This window comes from Erithacus rubecula, assembly GCF_903797595.1.
Source record: "Erithacus rubecula genome assembly, chromosome: 6".
Classification (NCBI taxonomy): domain Eukaryota; kingdom Metazoa; phylum Chordata; class Aves; order Passeriformes; family Muscicapidae; genus Erithacus; species Erithacus rubecula.
Genome location: NC_136688.1, coordinates 45889608 through 45910648, shown reverse-complemented (window position 1 = coordinate 45910648; position 21041 = coordinate 45889608). Strand labels below are relative to the sequence as shown.

Here is a 21041-nt window from a genome sequence, read left to right as displayed (position 1 = left end):
CATATCCCGCAGGTCCCTCAGGTCCCGCATATCCCGCTCCCGCAGGTCCCGCATATCCCGCATATCCCGCAGGTCCCGCAGGTGCCGCTCCCGCGGGTCCCGCTCCTGCAAATCCCGCTGCCCGCTCCCGCAGGTCCCGAGCCGCCCACCGGGGCTGAGCGGAGGGCAGCTGCCGCCGGGAGGAGCCCAGGCGAGGAGAGAGAGACGAGGGGAGCCGTGCGCGGAAGGGACTGCCTCGATGGGCTTGAAAAATCACTGCAGCAGCGGCGGCGGGCTGGTGGGAGATGCAATGCCCGGGCTGCGCGGCCGCGTCGCTCTCCCCGCCTCTCCCCTCCGGCTCCAGCCCTGGCCCTGGCCCTTGCCCTGCCTCTTTTTTCCGAGCCTGGCTCCAAACTTTTCCCGCCGCCCGCTCTCCTCCCGTGTGTGCGGGAGCCCCGAGCTCGGCGGTGAGCGCCGGCCGGGAAGCCCCTGGCACGGAGAAGCTGCCGGCGGCGACAGCCGGAGCATCCCGGGGAGGGGAAGCCGGCGGGGCGGGCGGGGAGGGAGGCGGGCAGGGCGGGGGTGGAGGCGCGTCTCCCTGCTGAGGGAGCCGGGACTTGCAGGGCTCTGGGTTTTCCCGACCACTCTTTCCCCTCCCCACCCGCCCATCTCCCTGCCTCCCTCCCCCCCTCCTCCCCTCCCGCCTTCCCTCCCTCCCCTCCAGAATTAAAGTTGGGACAGTCGCGCTCCGGGGATGGGTGCGAGCCAACGCCTCTGCTGCCGGCTCGCTCTGCTCCCTCCCCAGGTCGCCCGGAGCGCGCACCCCCGCCCGCCCGCCCAGGAGGGATGCTGCTCCGGCAGCTGCTGGGGCTGCTCCGCTGCTGCTGGCCCTCGCTGCTGCTGCACTGTGCCCTCCACCCGCTCTGGGGGTCCCTCCAGGTAGGGCGGGGGCGGCGGGGCCGGGGCGGGAGAAGCGGGGCCGCGGGCAGAGCCCCCCGGCACCGCGGGGAGGAGGCCGGGGCGGGGCGGGGGTCGCGCAGCGGCCCCAAAGCCGGGAGAGCTGTTGCTGTCCCCGGAGAGGGCCCCGCTTGCTGGGAGCGCGGCACGGGCGCAGCCCCGGAGCGCTGAACTGGCCCGAGAGCGCTCGGTCCCGGCAGGATGGAGTTGAGTTTCTTCGGCGCGCCGGCGGTCGCAGGGCTGGGAAGCGCATTTTGCTGTCGGTGGCGAGATGCACGCAGAGAGGCAGCGAAGAGCGGAGCCCCGGCGGTCGTGCCTTGCCGTGGGCTCTCGTTACTGATTGCGAATTGAACTGAGGGTTTTCTGGGTAAAGGGCTGAATCAGCTTTTGCCAACTCCGACGCTGAGGTGTTGTGTGACCTTGATTGTAATGTGGGTGGCCAGCAAGAGAGACTGGGAGAGATTGGTATACAGTGAGGGAGAGCGCCCATCCAGTTTGGAGAATCAGAACAGCAGCAGAGCTCAGCTCAAATGCGTCACTTCGATATTTTAAAGTTTATTTATAATATATGTCTTCAGAGAAGTGATTGATGAGCCAGCCGAGTGCCGTTCAAGAACAGACCAATTACAGTTTCTTTCTTGGAAAAACAAAGTGGAGACTCCACATCTTTTACTCCCTGATCTAAACTTAGTAACTTCCAAGAGATTAAAGAGGGATGTTGTTTGTTTTAGCATCTTGTCTCTTGCCATGAATGACAAAGAGGATTTGTGCTCCTTATGGATTAAAATGAGCAGAAATACACAAAAATAACCTTTAAACCAATGTCCCGTCATAAAAATTTCTGCCAGCACTGCTTTCCTGCTGTCCTCTTCAAGTATTTAGGTAGCTAATCTTAATTTAAACTACAACTGAATTTTTAGGGAAGCACAGTTGGGTGAAAAAAGATGCCTCTTGCAACCTCTCTCCTATCAGTCAATTGAGCAGAGAAAAAAACCTTGGATAAACATCTTTCTGACAAACAACTCACATGGTCTAAAACAACCTTTCAAAAACAATTACATTTATAAAAATTGAAACAGGCTCTGAGAAATACAAAAGCCAAACAGTCCACTTGCAATAATTTGGAATTTGGATGAATGTCCCATTCATCAGCTCTACTTGTGTTGCTAGCTGTTGTGTGGAAGAACAAACAATAAGCCTGCTCATACTTAAGATTTTTTCCAGTTTTTCCAAAACTAGGCTTCATCTAGGGCTCCCATCAGCAGGTTCCAAGGGAAGGGCAGGTATGGAGTGCTCCCTGGCATGCCAGCCTTCCATCTCTCCTGTGACTGGAACTCCTTCCTCGTTGAACCCCTCCCATGATTCCCTTCCCCACGTTGAGTCATAATCCTTGCTCTTATCTTCAGTCTCACAAGCCTTTCTCTCCTTGACTAATTCTGTAATGTTGCATCCTCGCTCCCCTGCCCCTGCTCCATCTATAGCAGCAGTCATGTTTTCTCACATCCCCCAGCCCCTCCTCACTCGTTTGTCCCCACAATGACTTAGAGTGGCATAGCATTCCCTCCCACCTCGGCATTCCCTCCTTAGGCCCTGCCTTGAGACACTTAAGAGAATCAGTCAGACGCTAATCAAAGGAGAAGCATTTATCTTACTAAAAACAAAACCAAAACAAAACCCACAGTCTTTTCATATTAGTGTGGTAGCCAGTTCTGTGACAAGAGGGAAGGGATGATTCTGTCAGAGGCTTTTGACATAATTTTAAAAAGAGCAGAAAGGGCCATGATGAATAGCAGGGACACATTTTTTCTGGTTTTGTAAACATGAATCTGGATTAACTGATGTGAATTGCGCAGAACTGTCCTGGGATTTATGCAGTGGTGTTGAGATCTCATCTCATCTCTGTAGACTGCTTCCAAGAGACAAAGCTCTTGCACATCAGCAGGCTTTTAGAGGTCTCTGTGCCTTCAGTCAACTGCACTTTTCTGTTAAAGCTTTCCTCCTTTTACCTGATTAAAAAAGTCGCAAGAAGGCCACCCTCCAGGAACTGTATTAATCCTCTTTTCCCATCCCACTCAGTAGAACGTGCTTGTGGACTGCTGCAACCCCATGGGACTGAACTGAAATACTAAACAGTTCTGACCACAGATTTATTCTTCCATGGTATGCAAAGCAGGACTAGGATCACATTTTCTAAAAGAAATCTTGGATTAAAGAGAAGTATTCCACAGGCACAAACTTTGACAGAGACTACAAAAGAAAGTCACCAGTTACCACTTTCTGTTTGTTCTTCCCTGGACATTTGTGGATCAGATTTTCATTTCCATAAGTATTTTGAAACATTAGTCCCTTTTATAAAAGATGTTCACATCAAATGCACAAATCCATGAAGTCAATTCTATGTATTTTTGAAGCAGGGAAAAAATGCATCAGCTTGAAGTTCAGGTAGGATATGTCTAGACTGGCCAACAGCTCATGTGTTTAGAAAGCCTCGTGTCCAACAAGCAACCACGTTTCAGACAGGTGAAGAAAAGATGTTCACCTGGAGGAATGGCTGGAAGAGTTAGGGAGCAAGCCCTGTGCATCTGCCTCCAAAGGTGATCCCTTGCCAAGGAAACCTCTCTGCCACAAACTGCCTGGCAGCCTGGTGGGTTTCTAGTTACACCTTACCTGCAGGGGTCTTCCAAAGCCATTCTGGGGCCATGGAAGAGTCTGCTAGAACAAATAACCAGGAAAGTTTGAGGCCAGATTCGTTTAGGTGACCTGGCCATAGAAAGGTGTGGCTCTTTCAAAATCCTTTTCCTGCCACAAGGTAAAGGCAGTTTACCTTGGATTGCAGACAGTAAGAAAGAAACAATGGAGTACTCTTTCATCATCTCCTGCCAGACAAGATTTTTCCCTAAAGCATATTTTCTAGTGATATTTTCTGCTTACCTTCAGAAGACACAAGTAATAGCCTTCATTTCTTTCATAAGAAGACTAATAGACATCAACAGGGTTTTTTTTTTTTCCTTGAAAAGGAGCCAAATGCTTTCCTTTCTCCCCCTGATTCTATCTTGCTACTGTTATCTGCTGCTTTATATTACTGTTACTATTCTATCCTCTTGCTGCAGTCCTTGACTAATTCTTTCCTCCCTAAGGCCCTCAACCTCGATTTGGGTCTTTCCTTTTCCTGGCAGATTTCAACCAACTTAAAATATCTTTGTTTTTAAACTAAGCCTTTAAGACAAACACGTCAAGGTAATATTTATGTTTCTACTTCTATCTTCTAACAACCGCACATTTCACCCAGTGGCAGGAGAAGAGAAACAAATAAGTGATAAAGCCCATGCTTTTAAATGTCAGTTCTTTCCTGACTATTTAAAAATTATAATGGGAAATTTTTATAGAGTTTCAGGCTAAAGTGTTGAGAAACTAAGCAATCTTTCCTTTCTTTTTTTTTTTTTTTTCCTTTTTTTTTCTCTTTCTTTTGCCTAAAATAATATTTTTAAAGTAGACAGGAGCAGGAGCAGCAAGTGGCTGGCCATGTCAGGGTTAATCTTGTCTGCAAAGTAATTGACAAAATTATCCACTATTTTCTGAAGACACTCTATTACCAGCCTAAGGTAGGAGAGCCTCCAGGGATTTAAAAGCAGTCAATAGCTCTAAAAAAAGACAGAGAAAGCCTTTGGTTCTGGAGGATATTAAGTTAGAGCAGTAAGTCAATGTAGCTTTGCCATACCAGCACTGTCTTCAGACTTATGTATGCAAAGCTGCTCCTGATCTGCAAACGAAGCTGGCTCCAAGTCTGCTCAATGTTATTCTTCCCTGTGCCATCCTCTCCCATCACACTGCCTCCTGCAAGGCTGTAGTGAGCTCTCAGGATTCAATAACCAAGGGCAGGGGACAGCAGCCACAGCTAGGAGCTAATAGCAGCTTCCTAGTAGCTGCTGACACCAGTGGAGCAGTGCTGCCCTACCTCCTGTGCCAGCACAGCAAATCTGGGCACACCTGTTGGGCAGGGAGTGCCCAGCTCTGCCCTACACTGCATGGGAAGGATGCTTCTCTCTTCTTGGGAGTGTGCCTGGAGCCTCAGCCCCTCGTGTGAGCAGGGCTGGAACAGCTGAAGCAGCATGGAGGATACTCTGCTGCCTGGGATCACTTACTTTAAAAACAGACAAACCTTCTTAGCAGACAGATTTATTACTAGTCATGAGGGATTACAGAGCCAAGGCTCTTTGATTCATTGGAGTGTTCAGAGAGTTTGTGTAAGTTCCTGGAAGCTGTCTGGGATGGTCTTTAACCATCCTCTTACTGTTACCTGATGGAGAAGGGGAAAGTTGGAAAGCACTTGTGCTGAATTTGTTTTTCCCTATGTTTGGTAATAGATTTAGACAAGCTGTTTAAAGAACTGAGCCTTCTGCCTTATGCTGTACTGAGCTGTCCTTCCAACTTAGCTACACGTAGCCTTTTCTATTCTTTCCTCTCTCCCTATAATATTTAATCAACAAAGCCCTACCTCCATTTCCCTGAGGCCAGAGAAATGCGTCTTTCTGCATTTAGAAACCTCCTACGCATGTGAACACGTCCTTTGTGCACTGATGTTGTTTTAATTAGCCACGACTCTCTTTTTGGCCAGAAATACATGAAATGACTGTTTACAGCTTTCCTGCAGGCAGTGCAGCCCCTTGGTGCCCAGCTGTGGAAGAGGCAGGCTGGCTGTGCTGGGGCCAGGGCTGAAACAGAGGAGGCAGATTGTGTGCCCAGAGAGGACAGGGGAAGGGAAGCAAAACTTGGGCAGGAGAGAGAAGTGGGGAGAAGGCAATCCTCAGTGACCCTGCCAGGGAGGCAGGAGAAGCTGCCTAAAACAGATCAGAAAGCATGGCATGAGACATCTTCTTTGTAATGACCAGAATGTTGTGGAAAAAAGCTAATTAAAGAAGATGATTTAGGCCAAAACTATTAGGACAATAACCCACCTGAGACCAAATTGTACAAGGCAATATGCTAGCATAACTGTCTTTAGCTCCAGCAGGACACAAGCCTGTCCCAGGTGGTCTCCTAATACTTACATTCAAAGTGCTTGTTAGATAAAATGCTTATTAATCTTTTAGACTTTGCTTTGTCTCTTTGAAATTGTATCCTGTATAAGTCATTCAAAAAGAGGTGGCTTAGAGACCTCTGAAGTTAACACCTCTCAGAAGCTTCTGTGATGCTCAGCAAATTTCCTTTTCATTGGGGACTGACTCCATTTTGTAACATTATATTTTACTGAATTATACTGAATACTCCTTGAATCCCTAGTTATGTAAATATTACTATGATAAGAAAAATAAGCTGTTAGTAAGTAGTCCTGGTTGTGATTAGATCAATGTATTGTATACAGTGCTGGCTAAATCCCTGCCCATGGCCAAGGGATGCTCATGCTTGGGTTCTGCAGTGCCTCATCTTCACTTTTATTATTAGCCAACACTGCATCTCACAGGAGACTACAATGTGGCATTTCCATTTGAACCATGTTATTGCTGTGGCCCACAGATGATTAAAATGCAGTAGCCTCTCCTCTTGGCAGGAAGTGAAATACCCTGTGAAATGCTCTCTGAACTCCAAGTGAGCCTGGCAAAGCAGAGGAGGGATGTCCTCTGGCTTTCAGTTCTGCCATAAGGAAAATGAACATAATCCTGACCCTAACTGTCTTGTAATTTTTAGTAGCTCTCTTTGGCTTGCAGCAATGACCCTGTGAATAATGCATGCTGCTAGATGGCTTTCCTAAGGAAAAAAAGGCTTATGCAATCATATTGTCTGCCACTGCCTGCCTTCTCCTTACCCCATAATAACTCAGAAACCAGCTGGCCAATCTCAGCCAAACTTGACAGATGGAAAGAGGTCTTCAAGATACTGTGTTAAATAAGAAAAAATATTAAAAATGGGGATCATGTAGGGAAGGGACATCTTAGGAGCATTAGCTATAAGTCTGAGGTGCCAGTCAGGTACTCAGGTCCTCTAAAAAGGACATTTGTCAGTTTTCACTGTTCTGCTCATGCAATGACTTGTTTCTTCACAGATCACTCAGGGTGAGCCCCAGAAGTCATGCTCCAAGCCTGTAGCAGAGAAATTTACAGAGAGCTGCCAGGAAATTTGCCAGTGCAGGCCACCTCCACTGTTACCACCACCTCCTCCACCTCCACCGCCCCCGAGGTTGCTAGAGGTGCCAAGTAAGTAGCTACTGGTGCAGCTGTGGTGTGCTGAAAGAGGGCAAAGTGATGGGGACACCTGCACAAACAGGAGAAGGGATTTGGGAAAGGGCACAGCTAGCTCATCTGTCATCTTCCACTTAGCAAATGGAAGAAGAAATGCTCTCAGTAGAGATGGAGATCTGTTTTCTGATCAATGAATAATGCTTGGCTTTTGGAGGAAAGCCAGAGAAAATCCCTCCTTTCGTTGTGTTACATATGATTCCCTGGATTTAAATGGTTCCCTAATCCCCTAGCCCTGGGAAATGCTTTCCTACAGAGGCATGGTGCTGTGCTGCCCCTTGAGTTCCATGACCCCATTCTTTGTCAGGTGTGCAGCTTGAAGGTCTGAGTGCTCCAAGGCAAATTAATTTATAAGCAGACAAAAATCCAAACACTCTGTCTAGACCATTCAGTATGTTTGACTGTTGTCAAGACACTGGAGCACTACAGTTTACCATAGTAGTGAGTCAAGCTCACTGGTTTTAAATTGCTTACAACTGTTACAAAAATAGGAGGCATGTCAGGAGTCAATGGCAAGTGAGCAGTTTTCCCACTAATGCACATACTGGCTATGTGCAGACTCATCTCTTTCTCTCCATACAAATCAGTGCTCCCAAGCCTTACCCAGTGCATCCAAGCCCCTCCTTATTTCCAGCCACACAGCCCCATGCCCAGCACACCTGGTGCCTTCAGTTCCTGCTGGCTGGCTCTGCAGCTGCTTTCCACATCAGTATTCCTGTGATCCCTGACATACAGATTATTTCTGGGGAGTGGTATCTGTCCCCATGGTTCCTGCACAGTTCTATATGCACCACTGGGTTCAGGGACACAAACTGGGTCCTGGGTGTTTGGTATTCCAGAAAATCTCCTTACTGCTCATGCATTTTCATAAATTTGTCTCTCCCTATAAGGCTGCCTGTTAATTCTTCTCCCTGCTTATGTAAACTCTCATGGGAGCAGTGTTGCAAAGTGTATCCAGTATCCTCAGCAATTCCCCCAAGGAAAAATAAATCATTAGGTATCATCATCTGGCTCTTTATCAGTGCCATCTCCAGATGTGCAGAAGACATGGAGAAAGCTTCTGCATAGCTCTCACACAGGCACAGGACACAGAACATAGGACAGGACAGGACAGGCAGGACAGGCAGGATTTTTCAGTGTCATTTCTGCCAGGAGCATGCTTTGTACTTGTGCTACACTGCAGAAAATTAAGGCAGAGAAAAACCAACAATGAAACACTTGAGAAAGGAAGTAGAAAGACAGCTGGGAAAGCAGAGAGGGATAGTTTTTAGAGCAGGAAAAATCTCTTTCAATATTCAGGAAAATGTCATGGGCAGTAATATGGAAAATTACCTTGTCTTTGTATCACAGCCAGAAAATAAAGTACTTTGTCACTCTTTTCTTGTGCCTGGGGTACCCTGTTGGCCTGAGGGGGATGAGATGTGGCAGTGCTGGCACAGGGACCAGCCCTGCTGACCAGCTGCACTGGGAAGGGAGCACCACTGCCAGGCTGCTTCCTCTCCATCAGGCAGCTGCTCTGAGTGCATGGGTTTGTCCCCTGTCAAGTGGGAAGTAAATCTTGTCAGAAAAAAAAAAAAGAAGTCTGTCACACATAGCAGAAAGAAGAACAAGAAGTCAAATGGGTCTGTTACTGGGATAGCCTGATACTTTCTCAGGCTGGATTGCCAGGTGCTAACAGAGTTCTAAAAATGAGCTATGTAAATCCAGATGACTAATATTTAAGCAAATGACTTCATTTCAAATACAATGAAAAAAAGAGATTACACATTTCTTTCACTGGTAAGCTTTAGAGTAGCAACCAAGTGTCTCATCTTGAATGATGCTTTCATTACCATCAGCTGTCTAGGCAATGTGATTTAGTCCGTGTGTACAGCAATCCCCTTCCTTGGGAGAAAGAACAAGCCTGGTGGTTAAATATTGATGTTCTAGACACTGCTTTTAAATGCTATTCAGAGGAGAGGGAAGAGCAAAAAGCTATTGTGAAGTGGTTGATGCTAAACTTGCACTTTGCACTTTCTAAGTGAATAAAGTTTAGTACTGGAAAGACATCTGCAACAAAACAGCAGTCCAGGAGTTGTGAGATTTTTACCTTTATAAGGTACAGTGTCTGCGCCATGAGGTACAACATAAAGATATTGGAATTGATTTCAGAGCTTTGTGAGCCACAAAAGGCTGCAGTTTGCTAGGCTCTGTCCTTAAAACTCTCACTGAGATCAAGCTGAATGTTGCTGGAGATTTAGATCAACTCTAAAGCAGCTACTATGGTTTGGGCTGGGTGATTAAAGCCAATAAATAGATGCAAAAATCCCAGTCACTACAGACACTGACAGTTCAGTTATCTGCTATATGAAGCATCTCGTGCTCCTTGACATGGCCTGCAGCTGCTGTTGTGGAAAATCAGACCCTTCTGATGTGTCCTCTCTATTAGTCCCACCTGATTGTTTTACAAATCCTACCTGGTTGTATGGGATGGCACTGCATAACTGTTTGTGAGCAGCTGAATCACTCCCTGGAAGGCTTTTGTGCTTCAGGACTTTTAGGAACAATTATAGTACATTTAGTGTCTCTTTAAACACTTCAATATTGACAGGTTGATCCAGCAACAAATCTTTAGTTCTGCTTCCTGAAGATAGATTTATACAAAATCTGTTAAATGCAGAGAATCCTAGAATTCACATATAATAGCTGGCAAATGCTGTGTTTACTCTGAGGGTAAATAACCAAATTCCCTCTGCAGAAAATGAGTAGAATCACAGATTAGCAGGCAGTCTAAAATCACAAGCAGTGTTAGGAGCACCAGCTTTCCTTGGTTTAGGAGACACCTCCCTGTTAGTTGTGTATTTACATCAAGAATGTGTGGGGAGTGTTTCAGCACATCTGAGGAGGCACTGAATAAATGAATGAAAATATATGAATATGGGAAATTAAATGGCCTGCTTCTGTCCTCCTTCAGGGATGACCCCAGGTCTCCTTTCCCCACATTTCTACCTCCTTCACATGGACCCACCTGTGTTTATGGTGCCACATCCATCCAGCCCCTTCCTCCCCTGCCTCTGCTCTGAGCCACTTCCACCATGGCAGCATAATCTGTGCCTGTTCCTGGGAATCTATCTGCTTGCAAGATCTGAATGAAAGCTACCATCAGCCATGCTGCTCCCTGTGCATGCTGGCTCTCCAAGTATTGCTGCTTCACCCTTACCTTTATTTGCAAAGTGGGACAAATGGACTATTTCAGTTTTGACTTTCCTGAGCTTCGTTTCAGATGCAGTTTTTCTTCCCAGTGAGACACTGCTGTCTGGTTGGATATAAATATGTACCAAGGGGCTCTGAGGAGAGGGACTCCAGCCCATGTTAGAAGTATCCAGGATGGTGGGGGCTGTGTGATGGTGAGGACTGTCAGGAGACATGGTCCCTTTGCTCACGGCAGCTCCTCCAGACAGTTTGGCACATTGATGTTTCCAGAGTAGCTCCCTAATGCAAGAAGCAGCTGCTCTTTAACCCATGCCTAGAAAACCACTCATTGATGAAGTGAAGGGAAAGCTCACGAGGCTCTAAGGGGCCTAAGGGCAACTAAACTTAGATGCTGACAGCAAAGGAAGAAGGAACTTTCAATGAAATTGAGTGTGCTCCCTAGATATGTCTGTAATGACCTGAAGGCCATAGAGATGCTCAGAACCTTGCCTTTAATTAACTGTGTCTTTTTCTCTCCATCTGCTTTCCTCCTTGTCTCTGGATTTCAGCCAAGACTAAGACAAGGTGGATGGAATACTTGTTTAGGCAGCATTTCTAACCCGGCTTCACAGACCCATGAGATTAAGCTAGTTCAAATGATGTTGACCCTTAAAAATCTGAAAAACTGCTGTTGTCAACCCCTAAATACTCTGTGAGCAGGCAGATTTCTCCAGGGATATTGCTTTGTCTGGAAGTAAAAGCCAGGCTTTCAGACTAGGAAAGGGGAACGGGGTTAGAGCTAGATATACACTGTAGTCAGTATCAGTTTTAACCTGTGTAAGGTCTTATGAAAAAATTAATTCAGAAGTGACTTCTTTAAAATGGTACAAGGAAGAGAAAGAATGTTCTTGCATCTACTCCTTGTTGGTGAGCAACATTTGCTGTCTCTGCCCTACCCTTCTCCCATACTGGGTGAGGAGTCCATGGTGTTGCCATGAAGGAAGTGTTCAGTCAAACATTGCTTCAGTCAAAATTTAGAGGAAGAAGCTCAAGCTGAGTCAGGATACATGAACCAGTCTCTGATGTTTGGATGCTTGCACACAGGTACACAGTGAAGTCTTTACAGCTCCTGACCTTAGTGGAAGTTTGCCCTGAGCTGTCAGCTGAGATCAGGCACAGTCATGTCAGTGCAAAGCCAAAGTGAATGACATCACTGCAGAGGACTCTAATCTCCATGCAGTAATTGTATCATTTTGTTTTTCAGAGTGAAATCTTTATCTCTGGAGACAGAGCATCTCATTAACTAATTATTTGGACTGGTGGAAATGCCAAAATAAAAATGACCAACTACCAGACGGGTGAAACCTTTTGGCAGCTATATAAGCTCATATGCACAGCTTAATTTCAGAAAGCATGCAGGGTCACTTCAGTGCAAGTAGGAAAGCTAAGGACATTCAGATCTTTTGGGACAGATCATAGATTCATGGAATGGTTCAGGTTAAAAGGGACTGCAAAGATCATCTAGTTTTAACCCCATGCCATGTGTGGTAATAGCCTCCCCTAGACCAGGTTCTTCCAAGCCCCATCCAAACTGACCTTGAACACTTCCAGGGATGGGGAATCCACAGTTTCTCTGGATAAGCTGTTCCAGTGCCTCACCACTCACATAGTAAAAATTTCTTCCTAACATCTAATCTAAATGTATGTTCCTTCAGTTTAAATCCATTACCCCTTGTCCTTAGCCATACCTGCCCTTGTAAAATGTCCCTTTCCAGCTTTCTCATAAGCTCTCTTCAAGTACTGCATGGTGCTAGAAGGTCTCTCAGCCTGTCTCACAGAAGAGATGCTCCAGCCCTTAAACCATCTTCGTGCCCCTCTGTCCATGTCCTCCTTATTCTGGGCCCAGAGTTGATCATGGTTCTGCAGATGGGGTCTCATGGGAGTGGAGCAGAGGGGAGAATCCCCTCCTTTGACCTGCTGGTCACACTTGTGTTAATGCACCCAGAACACCTTGGCTTTCTGGGCTGTGACCACACATTGCCAGGTCTTGTCAAACTTCTTGCCCACCAGCACCCCTAAGGCTTTCACCTCAGGGCTGCTCTAAATGTATTCTCTTCAAAGCTTTTGTTTGTACTCAGGGTGGCCCTGACATGAGTGCAGGACCTTGTTGAACTTCACAAGGTTTGCATAAGCTCACTGCTCAGGCCTGTCAAGGTCCTTCTGGATGGCTCCCTTCCCTCTGAAGGGCATCTGCTCCCTCTGGGTGACATCCACTCCCTCCAGCACACTGAACTTGGCACATCAGGAACCTTGCTGAGGATGTGCTCCATCCCACTGTCCATATTGCTGACACAGATGTTAAACAGCACCAGTCCTAATGCCATCCCTGAGGAATGCCACTCAGCTCTGGACTGTCACAATGTGTGTATATTAGGCAGCAATCTGAAGAACAGGAATAGTCTGGAACTTCTTAAACTTAGTGTAGGTTTTCAGGTAACCAAAGTTTTCAGATTTGTCTTGCTAATTGTTAAAATGGCCTTTCACAGCAAGAATTGTATGGCTCTAGACATAAAAGAATAAGAAATGTGTTTTCCTTAGGATTTTCTAGGTCCAAAATCATGACTGTATAATGCACAGGTGATTCAGTGTGGATTCAAAGAATGAGTTTGAACCTTATGCTGAGTACTGTCTCCATGACACTATTCCAGCAGGAAAGCTGAGCATGGTCCTGATGCTCACCACTACATTTCTTGTACTTGGATGCTGATGTATTTGCCTACTCAATGCCTAAAGAACTTTTGTCCTTGACAGAGGTCTGATTAACCCCAGGAGTTGAGGGGAAGCTGTGATTGCAAAATGAATTTAAGTCTTCCTGGAGCCACAATGTGTCTCAAAAAAAAAAAAAAAAAGAGAGATGCCCAGTAATCAGCTCAGGTCAGTCTGAGGCAGGCTGCTGCAGTTGAGCATCTCGAGAGCTCTGAGTTCCCCTGTGGTTGGCATTTCCTCTGTGAGGGCTTTCTGTCTTTATGAGCACTCACTGCAAAGCTGCTGGCCCTAAGGGCTCAGCTGGCAGGACCAGCCTTCACCTGCTGCCCTTCTGCCTGAAAGACTTGTTCAGAGTAGTTTTGAGATATTGGGACATATTTGAGGAATCTTGGGTGGATTTCTCCCAAGTGATGCCCAGTGGAATTGTTAGCCAACAGGTAGGGCTGACTTTGTTTTATAATATGGGGAAGAAATCTCCCTCCATCCTGCATACAGCATTGTGACCACAAAAACTGCACAGCAGAGAACTACAGTAGCCCCAAAATGGCAAGAGACACATTGTCTCCTGCATGGAGACATTTACAGTAGTGACTGCTACTGTGAGAGCAAGTCTGGTCTAGACAGTGACTTTTTTTAAACGCAAACAGAATGTTGAAACAGGGAAGCCCTTCCACTTTTGGTAACACAGCTGTCACACTGTGAATTGCAGTCTTGTGTGAGAGCATTGTTCATAATTTACAAAGCAAAACCAAAATTCAATTCTTGTCATCTCCCACATACGCTTCAGTGTACTGGAAGAATGTGACTCTCAGAACTGGCTGTAGGATTCAGAGGTTTTCACATCTAAATTGAACTCCAGCCTGGAGCCATGGATGATAGCAGAAGTAGAGTCTAGTCCAGGTGCCCATCATATTGTTTTCACATCACAGACACTACCTTCACTCCTAGCACAGTGAACCAAATCATTAAGCATCCAAGATTGGATCAGACAGAATTCACCCATCTAAATCAGAAATGCAGCAATTGGATTTTCTGCCTCAAACTGCAGATGCTCTGATTTCATCACCAAAGACATAAGGACTTCCAAATCCTGCTATTGGCTTGGGTTTTTTTCCATTTAACACAGTTATTTCTGGTGTAGGAATAAAAGTTACAAGTCCTCACCTCTCGGTCAAAATGAGAAAATAATTCATGGTGAGATTTCTTAAGTAGTAATCAAATACAAAATTTGAAATCTTTTGAGCATCTGAGATGTTATATGAAGTCTGAAGAGCAGCATTAGTGACTAGAAAGCAGGTAAGACTGGAAAGGTTCATACTAAGACTTTCATGATAGGATTCTGCTGTCACTCTCACCTAACACATCCTCATATTGAGTTGGTGCAAAATCTCTTTCTGTTTGAAACACTGGTAAGACTAGATGGTCAATCACAGCTTCCAGTGCTTTCCCATTTCAGACTGAAATGGGAAAAATAATAAATAATAAATTCTGAAGTGTTTGGACAAGTCTGATTGTTATTTAGGCAAGTGATGACTATCTCCCCTACTCTGGGAGGGAGCATATTTGTTTTGAATTTTTCATACAGTAGAAAACTGTTATAATGGAAAAATCCTCTCTCTTGAAAATGCATTTTGAAGTATTTAAAAGTAAGAGCCTCAGGCCAGATTTTGCAGTGCAGGAATCAGTAGGAGTTCTGTTGTCTATAGATTAAAAGCATTGTCTAATTTTAAAAAGGAACCATCACATATTAAACTGGGTCTGAAATAGAACAATCCTTTCTACTCTGACATGTATACTCCAACATCTTGATTTTTTTTTTAAGCAGAAGGAGTTGGCTAAGCTGAAGACATTAATTCCTTCTGTGGATGGCAGTCCATTTGTACATGCCTACCATTTCACTGATTAAGAAGATAACAAATCTTCAGTGAAGTTACTGATGAGTCAGAGGCTGCTGATTTACAAGTAATTGTAGGTTCACCTGCTCCTGGCAGAAGGAGTTGTGCCTCATCTTGACAAGTCAGAAGTAAATGCTTAATTGGCACAAGCTGTTCCAGCAGGAAGGGCCAAGCAGCTGACCTCAGTAAAGCAGACCTACAGAAATATGTTCCTGTAAGAGTTTTGTACATTGTATAGCTATGAACACCATAGAAGGGTGTTGCTCTGCTTGTGTAATTGCAACTTAAGGGTAATATTTAAGTCAATGTAGCAGGTCAAGGAAGCAGTAGTTTGGAAATCTGGGATGTTATCCCAAAGTGAGGACCCAGTGTCCATTAAAATACTATGAATATTGGCTAATAACTGATGCTGATGCTTCCAAAGTCTATCATTAATAATTATGCAAGTTAATTTAACCCTTCCAGTAGTACATCATATTGCAGTATAACTACATAAATATAACAGCAAACTGTGGATCCCTAATGGCTGTTTAAATGAATTATTTTATTTATTTGAAGTGTCTTTTAAATGGAGCTGGTATTTCATCAATCCATTGGTTAGAAAAAATTTCAGACAAAGATCTGTTCCCTGATAAATGCTGCTATTTAACTGGACTTTTACCAATGGAGCAGATTCTCTTGAATCATCCCTGGACATTTTCCTTTCCTTCTGGAATGATGCATATTTTTATTTCATAGCCATTATCAAGGGAAATGACTCTCAGTGGAGCACAGGGAGGGTTTGGTTTAACTCTTGTTCCAATTTGGCAGGGTGCAGGTGCTCTGCCTCATCTTCTCAGGGCATCACTGCACATGGGGGCTGACCACTGCTTTAGGTTCAGTAGGGAGTCATGGTCTGGGTAAAGCCTGGGGGCAGTGCAGACAGCAGCCTGTAACAAATTTGCTTGCATTTGTGACTGTGAAGAAACCTGTGCCTTGTTTTTTAGCTTTCTGGGAGTTTTGGTGATTGAAGACTTCATATATGGGCATTTGGCATGGTGAAATGCCTTGATCTGTTAATGTGATGTAATTGCCTTTTTAAGTGTTCTGTATTTTATGGAAACTGCATGAAAAATTATTACTCGACAAAATTTAATTTTACTCAGAATGAAATTTACACTTGTTTTGGAAGGCCTTTCACATTTCAGTTCCATCTCACTCTGGGTGGGTCATCAATTTAATTTCCCTTAAGTTGAATCTGAATACAATTTGGAAAAGGAACTTAAGAGCAGTAGGTATGGGAATTATTAATTGATCCCTTCAGGGACATTTTTAAGTGATCACTGTAGCCCTTAATTCCAGCAATAACTGAGTTGTTGAAGTGATGCAAGAAATAAACCATATTATATCAAACAAGAGGGTTATGTTTATATAGATGCCATACATCAACAAAAGTATCAGCTACATAGTCAGTCAGTTGTTCCCTAAAACTTAGACATGTCACTTGCAATATGACTTTCTTTGTAAAGTGAACTCTATATGTATATGTCAGTTATAGTCACTCTCTTCATATAGTGGGGTACCCAACATGAAAACCATTTATTTTTCAGAGATGGACACAAACCAGTACCTTAGAAACTGTCCTATTAACACATTAGGAAAATATGCAGAGTATTTCCAAGTCTTCCACAATCTGTTTTAGGAAATTCAGTCTGCAGTTGGTTTTGTCTTAGACTTTCCTGAAGGCACTAATTTGAGAAAGTGTCAGCACTAAGACGTGAGGTTTGTCTAATCTTTGCTATTACCTAGAGGCTCTTAAGATCTTTAAAAAGCTCTTGAGGATCTACAAGATAATGTCTTAATAGCAGTAGCAGAGAATTTTATTCACTTTGTGACTGATTCAGGTTGTGACTGATCGCACCACTCAAGCGAATACTATGGAACTCTAAGAAGTTGTACAAATCTGGACTTTAGTTCAATCTGTATATGAAACATTATACCTAGAAAATCTGTCATCTTTCTGTGGGATTGAATCTGCCAGCCCTGAGGTATCTCATTAATCATTTACTGGTGAAAGGCTGGCCATCACTGTGAGAGTGTAGACTCCTGGAATCACGTTTCAGCTGTTTGAATTTCAGCCTGTGTCATCCCTCTTTGGAAGGTCTGTTCACTGTAAGAGTTGGAAGATTGATAAGCTTTCAGAGGGCTCAAGGATGACATACTGTGACTCCCACAAAGGAGACATTTTACCCACTCTCCAGGGAATGGTGGAAAAAGTGTCCAGGGATCTGCTTTCCCCTCTTCCACCAATGTGCTGGAAGATCTCAAAAGAGTCAATTACAAATCAGAGTTATCATATCTGAAACAAAGATATGTCTTCATCTCTCTAAACTTGGTGTTTGAGACCAGTGGATGTCAAGCACTGGAGATTATTATTAGTAGTACTATTATTATTATTAGGCTCAAAAGTAATGGTGATTGTTATAGAATTGATCAGCTGTGTCCTGTGCCATGGAGTAGGAGGCTGTACCATCACACAGGGAGGACTGTGCCAGGGCTGAGATGCAGCACCTACAGCCACACCATCACCTTGCAGTAATTAATGAAAGGAGGCAGCCTGACAGGCTGGACATGAACCCACAATAAAAAAACAGCACTATGGCTTCTCTTATTATTCCTCTGCCAATGATAATACAACTTCAGCAAAACCCTGGGAAAGGAGAGTATATCAGCAGACAAGGGAATTAGCAGCCTGGAAAGGCTATCACTATCTGTGCTTACAGTGTCCATACAACTGCCACAGGACCTTGACAGGCTCACCAGAACCTGCCTTCATGGCACCTTCTGGGGCATGCATTTCATCCAAGGGTACCTGAGATACAGTGGAAGCAAGGGCTAGTTTCTAAGAGCTTTTATCACCTAAAAATGCAGATAAATGCTGAATGAGCTCTCCAAACCATTTAGCTCTCAGCAAGTGTCTCAAGCCATCACCTACTCTGCCTTATTTTGGAGTGGACATATATTTTCTGTGTGCTGTTTACTTATCACTTCCTCACTGTTGATCTGAGGTTGAGTGGTGGCCAGCAGGTCACAAGGGAGGATAAGGCAAGTTTCCCACATAATGTCTTTGCTCTTTGGCAGTTGACTGCCCATGAGTTGCCCTCTGCAACTGCACTGCCCCACAAAGTAGCCTGTCTCTCCCAGAAATTTCTGGTACTGATGATGAGCCCATCTTCTGCCCTAAAATAGCCTGAAAGCAAGACATGTTGACTGGGAGAGAAACTGTCCAGAAGATTAATTTCTTTTTATATTTATTTTACTCCAGTGACACTGGGAGGTGATATTGGCTATGGGACTGAGGTGGGGAAATGCATCTCCTGTACATAATGAGTTCCAGTTTGGAAGCAGCCATTTATTTCTTTCAATGGTTCCTACTTTTGTTTGATGTCAAATGGCTCAGGACACAGTGCCATAGGCCTGCAAGCAAAGATAGTCCTTTTGCCTGGCAGCTTGAAGAAGTCTCCACATATCTGATTCCCAGAAGCAAACCTTTTCCTGGCAGTATTGAAGTTATTCATAGAGTCACAGAATCATTCAGGCTGGAAAAGACCTCTGAGGTCATCAAGTCCAACCTATGGCCAAACACCACCATGTCAGCCAGACCATGGCACTAAGAGCCACATCTAGTCTTTCCTCAAACACCTCCAGGGATGGTGACTCCACCACCTCCCTGGGTAGCCCATTCTGATGCCCAGTCACACTTCTTGTAAAGAACTTCTTCCTAATGTCCAACCTAAACCTCCCCTGGTTCACCTATTTCTGGTTGCCTGAGACAAAAGACTGACCCTCAGCTGACTACTACTCCTCTCAGGCAGTTGTAGAGAGTAAGATCTCTCCTGAGCTTCCTTTTCTTCAGGTAAACAACCCAAGATATCTGTATGCATGTCTGTGTGCATGTATGTGTGTGCTTGTTAATGGAAATAAACCCATGAGTGCTGAAATGGCAGACTTAGCATGAAGGTCCAGTGTTTTCAGGCCTGTTTTTTCCTGGATGCCTTTTCACTTTCATCACTGTAACATGATGAGCTCACACAGTTTGGCAGGACAAGCAGATTATGTTCAGCACTGATTTTTCCCCTCTGAAGTGCTCATAACATGCCTGTGCACATCACTTGACACTGAAGAGTTAGACTGTGTGTTTGTGCAATGAAGTGGATGGTACTGTGCTGGCACATCTCTGTCTCTCAGTGGTGCCTCTGTTCAAAAGAATGGAGAATTACTGTCTCCAGGTCAGAGCTGGGCTCTGCTCTTCTGTCACAGACTGTGGCCTTGCTGCTGTGTTTCCTTGAATTGGTGGTTGACAGGAAGGTCAGGTAATTACAACTAGTTCTTGTAGAAATATAGATTATATACTTATAAGTGGGCCTGTCTGTTCTGTGAAAGAATTGAGGAAGAAATAGCACCAGTGCTGACATGCAGCCTGATGTTGCACATTTTATCCCTACACCTTGTAACCATTTAGAAAGCTGGAGCTACTGTTCCCATCCCGGAGAAGGAGAAACAAGGTTGGGGTGGAAATGGTCCCAAAATCACCCAGCAGGCAAGGAGAAGAACTGAGTCCTGAACCCACATCCTCACAAAGGGGGCCAAATCCCCCACGGGAATTTGTCTTCTGCAGTGACATGCTGCCTAAGTACAGAGGTTAAAGCCTGTATCGTGAAACTCAGAGATTGAACTTGAGGTTGTATATCCTCATAACCAACTTGAAGCATCCTGAGCCTCTGGAAACCAGGTTACCTTCTGCAATAAATGCCATGGTGCTTATTTAACACCAAATGCTTTGGCACTTGTGACCTGTTTGTTAGAGGCAGCAGATAGGCAGTAAAGCCATCATCTCCTCACTTCAGAGAACAGGACACCAAGCCTGGCAGGGCTCCCTGAGCCATGGCTCCCCTGGACAGGCAGCACTTGGAACTACCTGGGGTGTCCCTGGGACTGTCCTTGTGCTGCCAGCCTGGCAGTGACCCAGGCTGAGGAGAGCAGGCAATGTGATGATGCCCATGAGGTTTTCCCAAATGCTTGTGTTGCTGCAGGGAGGAGGTGCCTTGCAAGGCTCAGGCTTCAGCTCTCATTTGCTGGGGTCAGAGAGCGACAGGGTGTGATTTAATCGGGGTAAAAACAATACAGTCCTTTATGTTGAGAGAGAATCAGATGGTGAGTGAAAAGCAGTGTCTCATGGGGAGACTGCTGGTTAGAAAAACATGGGGCAAAGTCAGATCAGAGGACAGTGGATGATGTGAGCATGCATTGTAAAGATAAATGCCAGAGCTGAGTATTAACATAGAAGCTAGCTATGATGTAATCTCCTTAAAAGCCTTTTTCCCACAAGGTCTATAAATGCTACTGCTTCTCCAGATCATGCTTTAGAGAACAGATTCTCCCTCTGTGCTCTCTAACCCTGCTCTCCTCCAAAGGACCTCAGCAGATGAAAGCATGTTTTACCCCTATTTGAGGGGTACCTCAGTTCTGGCAGGTTCCATCACCAACAACCTAACAGGATTAAGCCAGGCAGGTCTGGCCCTCAGCCTGTCAATTATTTGGAGCACAGACTTTCCCTTCCTATTTTGTTTGACAATCCCTTGACTGCTCTGCTCTATGCATCAGCATATTTCCATATGTATGTAGAACTCTCAGCTGTTACCTAGTTTCCCTCTGCAATTGTACAAAACTAAGACTGGTTATCTCATAAGCTTACTGTCAGCCACTCCAGTCATCTGTGGGATTCTACCTTGTTTCTGACCATAGGGTTTGGCTGCACTGAGCTGCTGGGCATGGTGTCACTGTGCTGGTTTGAGGCAGAGATCTGCCACCTGCCTGGGAAGTCATAAAGGGAGTTCGCTGTTTCCACCCCTGTAATGTAGTTTTAGCCAAATCTGTTGTTTGTGTTTACTCCCAAAGAAGAGGAAACATGATCCAGAGGAGAGGACTGGCCAGGAGTCAAAAGACATTTTGTTTTCCTGGCTTTCTCACTGAGGTGCAGTGACTTTGCACAAGCCTCTTC

At 45.1% G+C, this 21041-nt stretch overlaps 1 protein-coding gene across 2 annotated transcripts in view; it reads left to right on the top strand.

The window, feature by feature from the left end:
* The first annotated feature begins 567 nt into the window (after positions 1 to 567).
* The window catches only part of PRIMA1 (proline rich membrane anchor 1), a 49190-nt gene continuing 28716 nt past the window's right edge, over positions 568 to 21041 (top strand). The window contains exons 1-2 of one of the 2 annotated variants that reach the window (XR_013774688.1): positions 568 to 918; positions 6977 to 7127. Coding sequence is in view for 1 of the 2 variants with exons in the window: in XM_079309564.1 (XP_079165690.1) it covers positions 826 to 918; positions 6977 to 7127 (244 nt within the window). In the remaining variant the exon portion in view is untranslated. The remainder of the gene's footprint in view (positions 919 to 6976; positions 7128 to 21041) is intronic. The other variant, XM_079309564.1, reaches the window with a different exon arrangement.